Below are 12,801 nucleotides of genomic sequence, written 5' to 3'. Positions count from 1 at the left end.
AAGCTTTGAAAATAACATGCATCTGTGAATTGAAAACTTAATATTGTGTACATTAACAAGGTTAGTGAGGACACAACAGAGTAAATGATGATAGTGAGAAAACAGAACACATACCTAAGAAGGCAAATCATGCTCTCTGCAACTGGGTGAGATTAGTCAACTGACATGAAAAAGAGTATCAAACCCCATGCTATTGATGTTTACAGCATACAGACTTCTTCGCAGACAGTAAAAATCTAATGAACCAGAAAAACTGTTACATACCCCCAAAATGTGACAAATAGTGTGTAAAGTATTCCAGGGAATAAGGGAATTGAATATAAAGATAATTTTTCAATACTGAATATTATGTTGAATACTGTAAATATATATTGTCAAGTTTCAAAAGTTTAAAGACAGGCCAAATTTTAAGTGGTTCCTGTTATATTTTAAGAAGATGCTAGGGCATCCTCACTATAACGAATGGCCCAGTATTATTATTCCATTAAATCTCATGGTTATCTCTGAAAATCAAATCAGTTCGTAACACTCTAATGTCATCTTTAAAGATGAGTCAAGGCCATTTTATAACATCATATTTATATAGTAAAATACCTAATATGGCAGCAGAAGAATGGCTTTTAAAGAGGAGAGTTAGAAAAATGAATGATTCTTTTCTTTTACCATGCAAGGCAGAGATTAAGATGTCACAGAAACTGATGACAGCAAGTGTAAGATTGCATTTAATAAACAACACTGAAATCTCTAAATATTCAGATAAACTCCATTCACATTTCTTCCATGTACACAAATTCAAGGTCATTTCTTTATCATTTATATATTACTTCTACAACCATGCGAGAAAACTAAGAATCTTGAAAGCGCTTTATGTTTTAAATAAATTATATTACCTTCTCCTCTACCTTTTTATCTCCTAAGCTTTGTGATTCTTGTAGTTGTTTCAGAGATTCACTAAAGAATGTATTATAACTTTCTTGAAGAGATTTCACTTGTTTTTCCAATTCATTTCTTTCTTCATCTGTCATTCTATAATAACCAGAAAGTATGAAAAGAGGAATGCAAGTCGTTAAGTGTAAAGATGACATATTAGGCTCAATGATTTTGTAACGTAAAATCCTTTTCTAAATAATCACATGGCCATAAAATAAAACTTCATGTACAGATTGCTCAAATCTCAGAATGACTGTATAGGAAAATTAAGGATGGCCTTTACTCATCTAAGAATCCTTCCCTTGCCTGAGAGACTGGAGAGAAGAACATAAACAAATACATCAACACTTTTCTAGCACGTATACATTTCTAAAATAACAGTGCTGTTATATGACAGAGGGAAAGATCCTATTATTAGTTCCAACATGGAAACGGGACAGAAAGATACCATTACTCAAGATAAAACTTATTCAAAGCATGAATAAAGATGAAATTTACAGGAAATTAACCTGATTCTCTAAGGTGCAGTACAAAGTCATTGTGGCATAGTTCCTGGGGACAGTTTCACAAAGAGTTTAAGAAAAGGGTAGATTTTTTTCCTGCCTGTGACACTAGCTGAAATATATGAAGTGCCTTATTGGAAAAAGTAAGACCAAAATATGAAAAAAACAGGTTATTACAAGTCTCAGCAAAGAAAATAAAGAACATACATATTTTACAAAAAGTAAAGTCATAGAGAGCACTAATTAGAATTAATTCATACATATTTTCCAAAAAGTAAAGTCATAGAGAGTACTAATTAGAATTAAGACTTGGCTTGGAATCTTTATCACTCACTAGCTACCCATCCTAAGGTCTCTGAGCCAGTTTTCTGTAAGTGACTACAAGTGACAGCTAAATTGCTAAATTTATAGTTGTATACTACATTAAGTAAATTCCTGAGTTCTATTTTTAAAACCTCAATTAAAATTTACCAGCTTTTGGGACACCTGGGTGGCTCAGTGGTTGAGCGTCTGCCTTTAGCTCAGGGTTTGATCCTGGGATCCAGGATTGAGTCCCACATCGGGCTCGCTGCATGGAGCCTGCTTCTCCCTCTGCCTATGTCTCTGCTTCTCTCCTCTGTGTCTCTCATGAAAAAATAAAATCTTAAAAAAAAAATTACCAGCTTTTGCTTTAACGTTAAGACCAATTCTCTACTTTGAACAAAAGAGCTAATGAAAACCAACATACTTGTCTCCATGTTTTGCCAAAAACAACTGCATGGTTTGAAGTGTTTCAGATAATTGCTCCTTCTTGGTTGATATTTCTTCACTAGAAATCTGCAAGGTTTAGAAAACATATTGAAACTCTCCCCTAATAAAGATGAGAAAATAGTAATTTTTAAAAACTAATCAAGTTTTAATTAAGATCCAAATGATGGGTGGCCCAAGTCAATATACTTATCAGTTATTATCAGTGTACAAGCCTGGATAAGAAGAGTACTTTATCTAGAATGCAGATTAAGACTCTTTTTCTAACCATAATGCCCTCACTTTCATGAGGAAATAATATGGCATTATGTGGTTCTCACATTTGTTGCAGTCCAACAGTGAATGAAGGTTGTCTCAACTATCGCAGGTGGCCAGAGGTTCTTCACTGACCCGGTGTTACCCTTGTGTGGTGCAGCACTCAAAAAGATATATGAATGTGGGACTACTCTAGAAGAATATCTTCCCTCCCCCAAGTTCCTGTATGCCCTGCCCTTTTTAAAAAAATTAATGTGAAAACAGTAATCTGTAAGATCTGCAGACCAAGATTAAATAATTTCTAAAATTTGCAAAATTCATCTATGATAGGGGAATAAAATTGATCTGTTTAAGGAAAAGCAAGAGGTTGTAACATTTTTTCCTACTCTCTCAACATATCACTTCTGAATACTCTATTTTGGAAATTGGATGCCATTCTTTTAAAAGGAACAGAAATGAGAAGAAATGATGGGCAAATGAAAAGGTATATTCTCCCCCAATGTACTCTATTCAGAATACAGCCAAAGTCTATTTTTCATGGTTGCGTATAATCATGAGGCCACACTGATTTTTAACACACACATTTATTATGCTATCAAATTACCTTAAATTTCACTTAACAGAAAGACCATCAAGTACTTATAGAGACTTGTAATTTAGGCACTATGATCTGCATTTAAAAAGTATCTGTCTACTTTCATGTCTAGTAGGTCTAAAATGGATTTAGTAACGTTTTAAGGAATTTAAAACCGCAGAATAAGAAAATACCAAGCTTTGTAATCTTCATGTCTCAAAAGAAACTTGTTCTCCTAAGAAATCTTTGCTAAAGTTTACGTCCCTATTTAAGTTCTTTCCTACCTGATTGGGAGAACAAAGAGGGAGAAGATACTTTAAACTAAATATTCACATAAAGTTACATTGAAGGTTTGGAGTTTAAAATACCAAATATAATTACTTTCCAAGTTTTGATTGCCTCCACACAAATATGAAATACAGTATGTAAGACTATGGGCTAATATGGCTTTATTTCAACTGAATACTAATTCAAGTATATACTCTGGTCTGTAAACTTCTCCAATGGGGAACCCCAGATACATTACATCTGCCTCATATCATAGCCAAAATTAGACAAGACATTGAAGCTTCCCTTTATTTAGTTATATCAACAATGTCTGTTTCAACTGATGACAAGTGAACACTGATGCAGAGGTAGAAGAGGAAGCTAATGATTGCAGGAAGGCAAGTAGGAAAAGTATTTGAGGAAAAATGCTGATTAACTTAGTGGAAATTTATTTTATTTTTATTTTTTTTTAAATACAGCTTCAATTCCAGGGCTATCACCAGCAAGCATCAACACTGGATCTTAGATCATCAACACCCTAAGAGCTTCAAGCAGTATCATCCAACAGACATCACAGGGCACTAATAGCTCATGAGCTGTGCTACTCAACCACTGCCAAGAAGTTGAGGAACAGAAGATAGCCCTCTGCACAAAAGAATTCATGAAGGTAAGGGAAAGAATTTGGAATTTCCAGTGACTGACTAGAGAACACTTCTTTGTAAAATACTAAGATCCAGGGAAGCACAACTAAATGAAATCCTCAAAAATGTTAATACCTGAGTTTGTAGTTCTGTTGTTTTTGAACCGTTTCGTTCACCTTTGTAAGAATGAGACCATATATCTTTACAATAAGGAGTATGTGGATTTACTCTGAACACAAAACATGATGACTCTGTTCTTTAGCAACTCTCTTCACTATAATCAAGAAGCAGATATAACCACTAGGAGAAGCAGTAATATATACAGGTCAGGTTTTGGAATCAGAGACACTTCCTTCTCCTACATACTTTGATTCCTTGATCAACTTACTTAACCTCTCTGATCCTCATTATAATTGCTTATAAAAATGGGGAAAATTAAGGTAAAGAATTTAAGTGGTTTTTTTTCCAGTTGACCATGTCAATTCAGTAAGTTCTACCCACTATTATTATTAAACCAGAGCCTCAATGAATACCTTTTGCTTAGAAAAGGGAGATTTTCCAGCCTTCTCGCCATCTTTTAATGTCTTGCTGATATTTGATACCCATTTCTGTAATTCTTTGGCTTTTTCAACATGCTCTTTCTTTTCTTCTTCCAGTGACTTCTGACAAATGTGAGTAATTAGGAAAAAAAGACATATTCCAGTAAATGCTTAAGCTGTTAAACTGACCTCTCCACAGAAAACAATGTAGAAATATTTTGTCATCACACACCAGTTACTGAGTATTTTATTCATTCACTTAACCATGTTTTTCAAGTCACATGGCAGATGTAGTTCCAAAATGTTTATGGTAGCAAAGAAAGCTGTGACTCTCTGGAATGATCAGTCCAACCTCCCAGCTGGTCTATCAATATGACAAATAAAAAAACTCAATTTTATTCATGAAGCACCAGAAGACCTTTGAAGTGCTGCCTTTGCATTAGCATTACAATCACAAATGTCTAGACAGAAAAGTATCAAACAATGGAAATCTGAAAGAACAGTGAATGTGTACACACATATGAAAGATACACAAAATGAAGAAAAATCTCTCCCCATCTTCCAACACACAGTAATGCTACTTTTAATTAAGACTCTACCTGGAAATGGGAAATTGTGGTAAACATTTAATATGTAAAGAAGGTTACAATGTACAGAAAAAAAATTTTTTTCACTATAGCCTCAGGGATGTGGGAACAAATTTATATCTCTTTGAATCCATGGTGCTTTTTGAAGTGCTCTTTCAGGGAATGTAATAGATCATTTAATAACTGGGAAACCTAATGTCCAGCTGGATCCTTCCAGTGATGAAGAATTCTGAAGAAAGGATGCTATGAACTTGCTGGAGTTCATCAAGCTTACTCCATATTACAGTGAAGGCAAGATCAAAAAAATACAAAACCTTAACTTAAAAGCTAAAGGAAACCATTTTGAATAACAGTAAATATTTTTTTACTTCCAATTTTAAAAATTATTCTCTCTTCTGAGCAGTCAGCTATATTCAGCCCTCAAGAAATAAATGGTGCTTGGAGTATGAGACACGATTGCTAGACTGTGTGTTTGACACCATCATGCTCTCAACAGATCATATGAAGTGGATAGCATCACCTTTGTGCAAGGTTATTTAAACGTGTCCTATTAGGAAGAATAGTAGAGGCTAGAAATTCCTGTCATCAAAGGTTCAGATACTTCTAAGAGTTTAAGTCCTGTGTGGAAGTCAAAATCAGCTTTTTCTAAAGCTTCTTTGTATGTCAACTTCCTTTTCGTTTGAGGACACATTATATTTCTGACATAGGACTTTTGATCTTTGAGTTTTGTAGCAATGAAAACATCTATAATACCTACTTGGAGAGCCTCTTCTATTGACAACCGGGAATGAATCTGTGGCTCGATCAACCCCCCTGTCAAGTACTGAAATTCCAAACATCTGATTCCCATTTCCTTACTTATGATATTTGCATTCACAGCCTCCACCACTGACATGACTTTGTTAGTGACGGGATGGCCAATCCCTGTGATTACTAATTCACACTGTCGAAGCTGCTGGGCAAACCCCTCATCAACAAGACCTCTATGCAAAGCTTCTGCTACTCGATACTTTTTGCCAGTGAGAGGATCAATTATCCCCCCTGTACTGACTTGGGCTTCAAGGCATCTGAGGGCAGTAATCCGGTCAACCAAATTTCTGCGGGAGGCCTTCAAGACAGAGATCCTTTCCCCGCTAGTGGTCAGCCAGTACCCTGCAATAGGACTGTGTGAATCCTTCTTGGGAACCAGCTGGCTCAGCAAGCAATCAGCAAGTTCTGTAAGTGTGATGAGTCCTTCCTGATACTTTCTGACCCAGGCTTTGTCAAGTGTTCCCTGCTCAATAGCTTCATTAATATTAAACTGTAATCCTGTTTTAGTATCAGTCAGCATACGAGAAGGATGCCCGTAGGATTCATAAAACGTGGCTTCCTTCCACTGATACTGTTGCCCTGAAAGCTCAAGATAGGTACTTTTTTCAATTAGGTTTCTCTGGAAAGCCTCATATGCAGTCAGTTCTGCTCCTGTTTTAATATCTACTACAGAAATCCTATGGGTTTTCCCTACATTGAGATTGGAAATGTTCCTCTCCCCAAATGGAAACAGAAAGCACTGGCAGTCTACATCAAATACACACATTCGCAGTAATTCTGAGTAATAGAGAGCTTGCTTGTTATTGGGATTAGGGAAAACTCTTGTGTTGCTGGATGGCTCATGTAAAAATTGTAGGATGGCATTATTTAACAAGCCCTGTTGCAGAGCAACCTCTGGAGGAATGCGGATGCCTCTCACAGGGTCAATGACTCCCCCGGTGGCAATCTGGGCCTCCAACATATGTTTACCTCTCTGTCTGTCAAGCATTCTATTTTCCATAGCCTGGAATACCGACAATGTCTTAGAAGAATATGAGTATCCCAGGGCTGCCTTCTCTGCCTCAAGAAGCCTAATCTTGAATTCAGCGTCAATAACTCCATTAAGGATTGCATCTTCAACAGAGTATGTGTGACCTGAAATGGGATCAATTATGAAACCTGTTGCAGCCTGAGCTTCTAAAAATGCTAAAGCTATCATTTTGTCTATTATGATTTTTTTGGCTGCTGAGGCAAATGAAATCTTTTCTTTTGTGGATTCTAGATACAGTCCCGCAATTGAGGTGGCTTTCGTCAAAAACTTGCTCAGGGTTTTCTGAACTTCATCAATAGTCTTGAGACCAAGTCGCAGCTGCTCAACTGTTTTCATGTCCAGAAGCTTAGCTTCAACCAACTGCCTGCCAGTCACTGTGCACCGGAGCCCCTGGAATTTAAATTCATCATCCCTAACTGAACATATGTGATCACCATCCAAGTTCTGGAAGCTCTCTGGTTCTGAGCCTTTCTTAAGAAAATCTCTCTTGAGTCCACTGGATGCTCTGCTCCCTTCAAGCATCCATTCTTCAGCACTGGGACTTGAGTTCTTTTCTTGTTTTAGTGTGGTGACTTCTGTGTGCATATCATACTGCTTGTTCTTAGCTATCTGTAACAGGAATTTAGGAGACATTAAAAGTCATCTAAAAAACATTGTCACTTTACTCATCCTCAATCCAAATATGATTCCTACAATAACGAAGGTAAGTAAAGAGAAGAAAATTTTCAAACCAAAGAGGGCTCAGGGACAAGTAGTAGTATTTCGACAGACTGAAGTTTACTTTAAATGACAACTAAGGTATTAAAATGGTATGTTTAGGAGCACCTTGCTGGCTCAGTCAGTAAAGCATGTGATGACTTGATCTTGGAGTTGTAAGTTCAAGCCCCACTTTGGGTATAGAGATTACTTAAAAAGACAATCTTTAAAAAAAAAAAAAAAGGCAGGCTTAAAAAAGATTTGAGGTGAAATCTCTACAAAGAAACTATAGAAATTAAAGTGAACTAGCTTGGTTTTACTAGCTTCTAAAAAAAAACATTCTTCAGAATATAATACCATAGATCTAACCATTACATCTGTGTATTTAATCTCAAACATTTAAAAATTAAAGAATGATAATTTATAGTAAAGATTCAAGCCAATCTCTAGATATCTATGGCATAATTTTCCGCCAGAACTACAAAGAGCCAATCTCACTCAACATTGTTAAAAAAATTTAGTCTAGCAGAGAAAGGAAACAAGAGAGGAAACATGGTATGAGGTAGCTAATAAGGTCTCAGAATCCAGAGTATACCTCCAACGGGGCCAAAAGCTTCGCCAGGTCCATTTCACATTTGTCATCTTGATACCTAACCAGGGGCCTGGAATTGTACAGAGCCTGATCTCTTATCTTCTCGATTTCGGATAGTTTTGTAATAGGGTTTGTCTCATCGAAAGTTATCTGTAATTCGGTGCTTGTCTGAGAATAATACTCAGAGTAACATTGCTGGCTTTTCTCTTTCTCAGGTGGACCCCCTGATGGCCAGAACTGGACTTCCTTTGGTATTTGTTCAACAACCCGATGTTGCCATTTTTCTTCTGACTGCTGTGGGTCTTGATTCCACCTCAACAGAGGAGACCTGGCCATTGGGTGAAGCTGCCCTGTGTTCCTAGAGGGCAGGTCTCCAGAGCGCGGACACTCATTTACTGCCATCTCAAACTCTGGTTTGAAGGTACAGTCTTTGGTCGGGTTCTTTTTTTGGATTTCACTCTGGAGCAAAACTAATTGATGTTCATGTTCCTTTATCTGTTGATCCATCTTTTGCTTTAGGCATTCAACTTCACGTTTCTGGGCTACCAGCTCATCTTCAAGTTTCCGACATTTCTGGTAATGATTTGCTTCCACATTCTGTCCTTGCTGCATTTGCTCACGGTATTGCTGAAGCTGTCTTTCAAGTTCTCGGATATTTGTCTCACAGAGCTTGGCATTCTCTTGAGCTCTGCAGTTTTCTCGCTGAAGAGACACGAAGTCAAGCTTGATGCCTGAAATGTCATTTTCAGTGATAACTTTAGAGTCCATTAACTTTTCCATCTTTTTCCGAAACTCCTCTGCTGAGCGTTTGAACTTGTCAGATTCCTCCTGAAACAGAACCATCTTTCTGTGGGTCATCTGCTCCTCTATGGTCTTTAAGTACAGTTCATCTTGTACTTTTTTCAACTTGTTATTTAACTCTTGCACCTGAGCTTGCTGTAGCTGTACCCTCTGCTCCCCTAGTCGCTTCTCCTCTTTGGAAGCATTCAGCTCTGCGCTCAGATTTCTAACTTCTTTCTCAGTGTTCTGGATGATAATGTTCTGCTGGTCACACTTTTGCTTAAATTCACTTACTAAATTTTGACTTTTGGCCAGGTCTTCCTCCAGGCATTTAATTTTTCTATGGAAATCCTGTTCTGTTTTTGTCTGTTTATGCAAGTGTTCATTTGTGTTGCGTAGCTGATCTTTAAAACCATCTGCCTGAATTTTCAGGGCTTCACATCTTTGTTGAATAGCTTGTTTCTCTAAAACCACATTTGCCGATTCTGTCTGAATTCTCTGCATCATTAACTTGGTTTCATTATTCTGCCTAGTAAGCTCATCTACTTTTTGTTTTAGCATTTCTGCACAGTCATTACTTTTCTTCAATTCTTCATTAAGCTTCTGGATTTTATCATTATTTTCTTTCTCAGCTTTAATATTTTGAAGCAACTGTGCATGGCTTTTCTCAAATTGCTCTTTTAGATGCTCTGATTTTCTCTGGCAGAACCGTATTCTTTCATTAGAGGATTCTTTCTCAGCCTGGAAAGAATTAACTTGTGAATTTAAGTGCTGAATATTCCTCTCAGCTATAGCATGGGTCTTAGTGATCCTGTCGACTTCTCTTTGCAGTTTCCCTTTTTCCTGCTGAAGAGATTCTAATTCTACTTCATAATTGTGCTTTATTTTCCTAAGGTCATTAGCTTCTTTCATGACTTCTTCAGCTTTATCTGTGGTTTGGTTCAGCTGTCTCCCCAGTTCTCTGAGCTGCTGGGAATACCCTTCCTCCACCTGATCCTTCCTTTCCAGCTCTAACTTCAGGCACCGCAGTGTATTATTTGTTTCTTCTAGTTTTTCTTTTAGCAAACGAGCCTTTTCCTCAGATGAGGTTTTTTCAAGCTGAAGGGCATTAAGTTCATACTTCAGTTCTCTCATGTCTTTCTCAGCCTTCCTATTGGCGACCGTTAGCTCGTCTACCTGCTGTTTGAGTTCTTCTGTCTTTTGTCTGTCCTGCTCTTCCTGAAGACCTGCTACTCCTCTGTATGAGGTAGGCTGTGCAACCACACAGGCTGGCAATGGCTTTTCTCTACATGAAAGCTGAATGTCCGCTATTCTTCTTCTTGCTTCCAATTCAATCTTCTGCTTTTCTTTCAACCGGTCCTCTGCTATCTGTTTTTGAAATGTCAGGTCTTTTTCCATATGCTTTATCAGCTTTAAGAGCTCCTCCTCGTTGTCTCTCTTTCTTTTTAATTCCTCCATTAACTTATTTTTTTGTTGCTCCAAGTCATTGAGACTGGAATCTTTTCTTTTAAGATGATCTTCCAGGGTTCTTCTTGTAAAGGTGTTCTCCTCTAACTGGTTCTGGAAACTCAGGAGGTTTTCTTCTACCGCTGCTCTTTTGGCCTCGGCCTCCAGCGTGAGCTTTCTTACCCGCTCCAGCTCCCGTTCTGCAGCCTCCTTCTCCCTCACGATGGCTTCTAGCTCCCTGCGGTACTGCTTGGCTTCGCTCTCAGCCCTGATTTTCTGCAGAGCAATGTCTTCTACGTTTCTCTGTTGCTTTCTCAATTCATTTTCCGCAGCCTCCTTGACCTTGGGAAGTTCTTCCTCTACGCGGGACTTTTGTTTCTTCAGTTCTGCTACCATTTTCTCCAGTTCACTTATTTTCCCCGTAAGTTTGCTATTCTCAATCATTGTTGCCTTCTGACGCTGAAGCAGATCTGAATATGCCCCATGTTCAGAAGTCTCCTTACACCTTTTAATCTACAAGAGACGTTTACAAGTGTCAAACCTGTTCTATTAAATTTATCTTAACAAATCTGAAGTGATGCTCATAAAAGTGCTTATAAGAACAAGTGAAACCAAAGGCAGGACAAGCACTATCACCTCCACCATCACCACTGCCACCACCACCTTCCTCAGAGCATAAGCTTCAGAAAGTCAGCAATGGGACAAGACAAAAAAACCCTTTGTGTCAGGTTTGCTAAACCGAATAATCGTTTGTGTGTGTGTGTGTCTCAGGAATAATTTTGTTTTAAAAATTAGCTAGCTCAAGATTTTATAGTAAGAAAGGAGAGACCTTATAAAACATACAGCATGCCCCCAATCTTGTATACATGAGGAAACCGAGGTGCAGAGAGGTCAAACAGTTTTGAAAACTCACACAGTGGGTAAGCGACAAAGTGGGAAATAAAACTCACAGTAGCACCCTTTCTGCTTTCACACACAACTCAGTCTGACAAGCTAAAAGCATAAAGGAACTGAATGACACTTAAAAATTTATTTTTCAATACCTAGCCCAATGAAAATTTAAAATAATATTTATCTCTCTCTCTAAGATAAATAAATAAATCTTTTAAAAAGGTGGGAGGGGGCATCTGGATGACACAGTTGGTTAAGTGTCCAACTCTTGGTTTCAGCTCAGGTCATGATCTCAGGGTGGTGGGATCAACCCCCAGTGTTGGGATCCATGCTGAGCGGGGAGTATGCTGGAGATTCTTACTCCCTCGCCCTCTGGTTCTCCCACTCATGTTCTCTTTATCTATAAAATAAATAAATCTTTTAAAAAATATATGAAAATAAAATATTTACATCTCCCTATTTTATGATTAAAGAAACAAAACACAGAATTTTGATACTACTTTGAAGAGTCAAATCAAGAAATAACACAAGGAAGAAAGAAAATTATATAAAAACACATAATTTCTAAAGTTGAATTCCTTATTTGTTTCTACTTGCCATATTATGACAATTATAATAATCAGCTGCTAATGCAAAGACAGCTATAGTCTCTGGGGGCTTTACAAAAGATGTGCTTCATATACTCACAGATTTTGTTGTTGTCGTTAATGACATGCCTCATATGAATCCACCTTGACAAGTACCTTTAGATACTTCATAAATATAAAGATATTTGTTAAGTATAAATGTTTTTAAAAATACACTTAGGGAGTCAACTCCAACATACAGAATAAAATATAAGAAAACTTTTTTTCAATTGATAGAAGAATCAATCTCAGCTGGGAGGAGTACATTCTGTACTGACTATAGGACTGCATGATCAGGGCTAATATAGAATTCCAATTTAATCTCTCTTTATTAATACCATAAGACTATTAGATTCATATCACCAACTCAAAATCCTCATAATTAGAAACCATTTAAATAGAGCAGAGAAATATCCTAGATAGCAGATTTTTTTTTCATTGAGAGGCTTTGGTAAATTTCAAGAATTTAATTTACATTATAGACACTATATCATAATTTGCTTCTTCTAATTTTTTGATCCCCAATAATTTTGATAAGAATTTCTGTTGTTTCCTTTGCTAACCCAATTTTCATAATAAGAATTCATATAAAAACATACTTTGAAGCACAACCTGCTATAATTAGTGCTCTATTTTATTTTGTTATCAGGGTCAACTCCTGGTGACATTGAAGCATTTTATCTGCTTAAATATTACATTTTCAATATTTTTTGAGATAATTTCTCACTGGGTCTTCCTCAGTTGTTTATCAAAACTCCTTTAAAACTTAGTTGTCACTAAAAGATTTTGAGCCCTCTCTTTTCTCTGTCATGTGCTGAGGTTAGAAAAATGAAAATTCTCTCAGAAAAAAAAATCTTTGTTATTAAACCCTCAGTACCTTAATTACA

General features: G+C 37.0%; 1 protein-coding gene and 1 long non-coding RNA gene across 34 annotated transcripts in view; one reads left to right on the top strand and one right to left on the bottom strand.

The window, feature by feature from the left end:
• DST (dystonin) overlaps positions 1-12,801 on the bottom strand; it is a 480,488-nt gene that overhangs the window by 135,903 nt on the left and 331,784 nt on the right. For 28 of the 30 annotated variants that reach the window (XM_077903540.1, XM_077903549.1, XM_077903545.1 and 25 more), the window contains 3 exons: positions 4,451-4,579; positions 2,161-2,249; positions 891-1,026 (listed from right to left, as the gene is read on the bottom strand). In XM_077903540.1, the coding sequence (XP_077759666.1) occupies positions 891-1,026; positions 2,161-2,249; positions 4,451-4,579 (354 nt within the window). Of the gene's footprint in view, positions 1-890; positions 1,027-2,160; positions 2,250-4,450; positions 4,580-4,672; positions 7,493-8,174; positions 10,911-12,801 lie in introns of those variants that run through there. The other 2 variants (XM_077903541.1, XM_077903567.1) reach the window with 2 other exon arrangements.
• LOC144317329 (uncharacterized) overlaps positions 1-12,801 on the top strand; it is a 49,694-nt gene that overhangs the window by 33,979 nt on the left and 2,914 nt on the right. For all 4 annotated transcript variants that reach the window (XR_013383297.1, XR_013383298.1, XR_013383299.1 and 1 more), the window contains 2 exons: positions 3,756-3,943; positions 8,387-8,592. This is a non-coding gene — a long non-coding RNA (uncharacterized LOC144317329). The remainder of the gene's footprint in view (positions 1-3,755; positions 3,944-8,386; positions 8,593-12,801) is intronic.

Source organism: Canis aureus, chromosome 7, assembly GCF_053574225.1.
Source record: "Canis aureus isolate CA01 chromosome 7, VMU_Caureus_v.1.0, whole genome shotgun sequence".
NCBI classification, from domain to species: Eukaryota; Metazoa; Chordata; class Mammalia; order Carnivora; family Canidae; genus Canis; species Canis aureus.
Note: the sequence above shows the minus strand (reverse complement) of the source record. Positions and strands in the feature narration are given on the sequence as shown.